The sequence below is a fragment of the Antrostomus carolinensis genome, unplaced genomic scaffold (assembly GCF_000700745.2).
Source record: "Antrostomus carolinensis isolate BGI_N321 unplaced genomic scaffold, ASM70074v2 scaffold24125, whole genome shotgun sequence".
NCBI lineage: Eukaryota > Metazoa > Chordata > Aves > Caprimulgiformes > Caprimulgidae > Antrostomus > Antrostomus carolinensis.
In genome coordinates this window covers 8,084-13,104 of record NW_010317385.1, presented here as the reverse complement: position 1 = coordinate 13,104, position 5,021 = coordinate 8,084, and the positions used below count along the sequence as shown (strand labels likewise).

At 37.4% G+C, this 5,021-nt stretch overlaps 1 protein-coding gene across 1 annotated transcript in view; it reads left to right on the top strand.

The window, feature by feature from the left end:
* Positions 1-1,178: 1,178 nt before the first annotated feature.
* TDRD15 (tudor domain containing 15) overlaps positions 1,179-5,021 on the top strand; it is a 5,967-nt gene continuing 2,124 nt past the window's right edge. Inside the window, exon 1 of the mRNA XM_029085106.1 lies at positions 1,179-5,021. This exon is cut by the window's right edge and continues 2,124 nt beyond it. Within this exon, the coding sequence (XP_028940939.1) occupies positions 1,182-5,021 (3,840 nt within the window). The 5' untranslated portion in view covers positions 1,179-1,181.

Below are 5,021 nucleotides of genomic sequence, written 5' to 3'. Positions count from 1 at the left end.
TAAGGTCCCTTCCAACCCAAACCATTCTATGATTCTGTGATTTATCCACTATCTTTGCATTTGACAGATGTTTGCCCCTAATTACTTTGTTAGAACAGCAGTTTATTTCATAGAATTGCGTGGATGAATTATGGGCATGCACAGCCTTTTTGAACACTGAAATCACAGATCCATTGATAAATTTGAATAGAACTGGAAGCTGATCTTGGAGACCAGATTATAGATGAAGGTCAGAGAAGTATCTGAAGGGTTTGAGGATACTTAAACTGTCAGAATCAGAGTGTTGAGATGGTACAAAACGCACCTGGCACAATTGTTAGTTGATGGGCAGAGCAGAAATGTTCGACAGATAATGTGTTCTCTATGTCCTTGCAATTCTGAAAACTTAAAATATACTAAAGCTATACCTGGTAATATAAAGACAGCCAGATTAAGTAAACAGAAAAGCACAGAGCTGTAAGATGTCATTGATTTGGAAAAGTGATTTACACAGAAAAAGCAGGATGAGTAGAGGAGGAGTCCTTGTTCATTGACATATTAAAAAGAAAGAGGAACACAGTGGAAAAACTTTTGCAAGTCAAATCTCCTTGTAACTGCAAGTTCAATGCAATGAAACACTGAATTTGATCTTTTTTTGAAGAGATTTGTGGTTAAATCTACTGGATATAAATAATGTTTGTGAGATAAGCAGAGAGTGTATAAATTATGTGAATTGTTTCCCACTCTTTTGTTTTTTTTGAGCAGAAATACTTCTCTTTGAGAATAAATACAGTTCTTTTCCTGGTCAGCTGTCCTGTCCCATTCCGCATCCCTGCATGTTGGTGTTCCCCCTGCCCAGTATTCTGATACAATCTTTAATTCTCTGTGTTATTCTGGGAATAGCTTTCTGATTACAAATTATTCTCAAGTGATAAAATTAGTCTAGCCACAAGAGCAGGTCCAGAGGTACTTTTTTTTTTCAGATGTTATCTGAACATGTCTTTACAAAGAGAATTGTGTCAGGTGTGTCCCAGTTGCATAAAACGTGGCGTTGTTAAATGCTCAGAATACATTTTAACCAGAAATGTAATGATGTGGTATTAAAGTATTTTGAAAATAAATTTTGTGTAAGGAATTAGTTGACAGAGAAAAAAATATGGAAAGTTAATAGGCTGATCTTACTCCTTTTCTTTGCAGACAGAATGGAATCTCTGACTCCTTCACCAAATGTAGTAGATATGAATCTGAAGATAACTCATATAGAATGCCATCCCGAATGCTTGGCTATAGTGTTCCAGGGTCAACACATGGCAGCATGTGAGCTTGACTATTACATACTACAAAATGAAATTCAACGTGTGTTCAAAGTAAAAGATAATATTGATGTTGGTGGATCTTGTTTGGTGGAAGACACAGAAGGAAAATGGCATAGAGGAAGAGTTCTGGAAATGAGAGAGAATACCTGTGAGGCTTTTCTTATAGACTCTGGGCAAGTGCTAATGGTTGAGGAAACACATCTTGCTTCTGCTTGTGATGAATTGTTTCAGCTGCCTCCAAAGGTGGTTTTGGGCGTTTTTGCAAGCATACTTCCTCTTGGAGAAAAATGGGGTCCAAAAGCCATTAATTATTTTTCATCTCTGGTAGGATTACAGATTACAGGTCATGTGAAAGCTGTTATACCATACCAACTGTTTATTCTAGAAGTGCCAAAGATCATTGGTGATGTTCTTGAGCTGCAGTTAGGAAAATTTATTGATGGAGATTCATTTTGTCTTATTATAGAAACATTAAGAACATTTCCTCAAGAAACGCTTTGTAAGAGGATGCCGCAACTGTTGCAACAGAAGTATCCAGTCAAGGAGTTGCTTACTTTCAGTAAATCTGAGGCACCAACAGATTTTTGGCCAGTTCCAGATGATCTCTTTCCGTGTCTACCTGTTGGCAGTAAAGAAAATGTAAAAGTAACTCTTGCAATAAGCCCAAATAAATTTTACTGTCAGATACAGAAATGGCAGAAAGAGCTGGAAGATTTGACAGGAGCTATGCATTTGTACTATGAAGCTCTCAGTACAGAAAATAACAAATCTTTTGATAATTTAGGACTGCTTTGTGCTGCCAAAAGGCAAAATGGACAGTGGCATAGAGGAGTGATAAAACAGCTTCGTTCCAACCATGTAGAAGTCTGGTTTATGGATTTTGGCAATATTGAAGCTGTGCCATCTAGTTGTGTTCAAAAACTTAAAGTAGAGTTTATGGCATTACCGATGATTTCATTTCCATGTGCACTGTCTTGTTTAGGTAGTCAAGATGAAACAACAATAAAAATTCAGGTGAAAGAACTTATACAGGCCTTGATAGGACAAACTTCTGTGTGTGTCCATGTTGATTTATTCAATGACATTAAACACTTGTATTATATTACGCTGCAAAATCAAAATCCTGGAATTAATATTAAGCATCCAGAAAACCCGAATGAGGCAGCTGCATCTTGTGCCTCACTTTCAGAAACAAAAATCACAGGTATTGCTGCAGATCACAGACCATGTGATGAGAGATACAGTTTATTTAAGAATTGTACTGGAAATAAACACACAAAAACGTGCTCACCTGAATGGGATATTTGTTCGTCAAGCCACTGGAAAAGAGTGGAAATGCAAATGAATTCTTTCCATACTGCTTTTGTGGTATATGTCATAAATCCATCTGACTTCTGGATTCAAACATGTGAATATTGGAATGAATTTCAAGCCTTGATGAAAAATATTGCAGATGTGTATAATGAATGTGGAGATGATGAAATGGTCCTTAAAAACCCAGAACCTGGGTTCCTGTGCTGTGCCCGCTATAGTGAAGACATGCATTATTATCGGGGTGTTGTCACTGAAGTGCTTAATTTAAACATTACTGTTTATTTTTTGGATTATGGGAATACAGATACAGTACCCCGGTATGATGTGAAAACACTGCTCCCTGAGTTTTCTGAGTTACCAGCTTTAGCTGTGAGTTGTGCACTTGCTTGCACATTTCCTATGGATGATGTGTGGGTTAAAAAGGAAAATGATTTCTTCAAAGACACTGTGTTTGACAGGCTACTCATGCTTCATGTCGTTGGAAAGCGCAACAACAAGTATATCGTTGATGTGCAGTGTAAAAATGGTTTGCAGGTAGAAAGTGTTGCTATGTGTATGGTTCAAGCTGGGTATGCTGAATACTGTGAAAAGGCACCAGATTCTATTCTAAATTCAGCAAAAAAAAGTCAAGCCACAGTTGCCCGGAAACTAAAAAAAAAAAAAGTAAATGCACAGAGAATCTATAATACTCATAAAAATAAGGTATCTGGAAATGGAGAGATATTTCAGAAAAAAAAATCATTAAGTGTGCCTTCAGTACTGAGAGAATCTGTTGAGCTGCCCTGTTTTGGAAGAGGTGGTATCTCTAAAAGGCATAAATCGGTACCTGAAAAAAAATTATTTTATAAAGAGTTTGTGTTTAAACCAGGAGCTGTTTTGGAAGTAGTGTGTTCTTGTGTTGTTTCCCCAGCAGATTTTTCATGTCAGTTGCAAAGCAGACTGACAGAGCTAAGTAAATTAATGGAACAAATTCAGACTTACTATGAAGAGTATAGCAGTCCTTACAAAACTGGACAGGTTGCCTGTATTGTTAAATATCCCAAAGATGGGAAGTGGTACAGAGCAACTGTTGTGCAGCAGATATCCATGAACGAGGTTGAGGTGGTTTTTGTAGACTATGGTTATCGGGAAAGAGTTTTACTTAAAGACCTTCGAGCTGTTCTTCCAGATTTCCTAACTCTGGAAAGTCAAGCATTTCGATGTGCGCTTAAAAATGTTCCTTTACAGACTGATTGTTCTGGTGAAGTGTGTAGATATTTTGGAGACTTCATTTCTGCTTCTAGAGGACCACTGACTTGTATCATTTATGCTCTTATTCTTGTAAGCCCCAACTGTTTATGCAGTGTAGTTGACTTACAGACTCCATTTGGTAGTGCAGAGGAATTCCTCAGACAACGTGGTCTCACCCAATCAGAAGATACTGGTCTGAGAAATCTTGCATCTTTGGGTTCTCTGTACAGTTTTTGCTACTCGTCTTTTAATATAAAAATTGGAAGTGAGGAGGAGGTTTATATAACTCACATACATAGTCCTTCAAAATTCTATTGTCAGCTTAATCGAAACACTGAAACTCTAGAGGCATTGATGAAGGAGGTTAGTGTCATAAGTAAAATGTCAGATAATGCAAAATACGATACCAGTGACAGGCCATTATGTATAGCCAGATATTTTGAAAATGGTCTCTTTTATAGAGCTTTGACTTCTCCTGTGGAATCAACATCCTATGTATGTGCAGACTTTGTGGATTTTGGAAATAAGGATATGGTTGAGAGAGACCAGTTGATGCCCATTCCAGACTCAGCCACTGACCTAATATTCACACCCATGCAAGCTATTAAATGCTGTCTGTCAGAACTCAGGGAGACAAAAACTTCAGCAAGAGTTACTAGGTGGTTTGAGGAAACATTCCTTGGTAAACTGCTGAAGGCTGTAATTGTGTCTAGAGAATCAGGTGGACACATTGCTGTGGAATTGTATGATGGACAGCTCCAAGTAAGTCAGAAAATTAAAGAAAAAATAGTGAAAGAACTGGCTCTGAAAAGTAATGCGGAGCGATTTGTTGGAAGTAATAGAGAAGTGATACATCACATGGAAGCTGACAAAGAAATTAATAAAGTAACTGTTAAAAATCCTGAAAGGATTAAATTGAAAACTGAAGTGAATTGCCAAGTATATGATAACCAGACAGATATTAGACAGAATTTTGAAGAAGAAGAGCAAAATGCATGTAGCACACAGAAGTTGTGTAGTGGGCCTTCAAAACTACTAACTTTACAGGATAATGAAGAACCAGATTTTAGAAATACTGTCAGTGCTGTTCTGGAGCACAGAGAGGAACCTCTAGTTGGAGATCCTGCTTCTCAGTCACTCAGTCATCTTGCTTTAAATTCAAAGGAAGCAACTGTAAATACT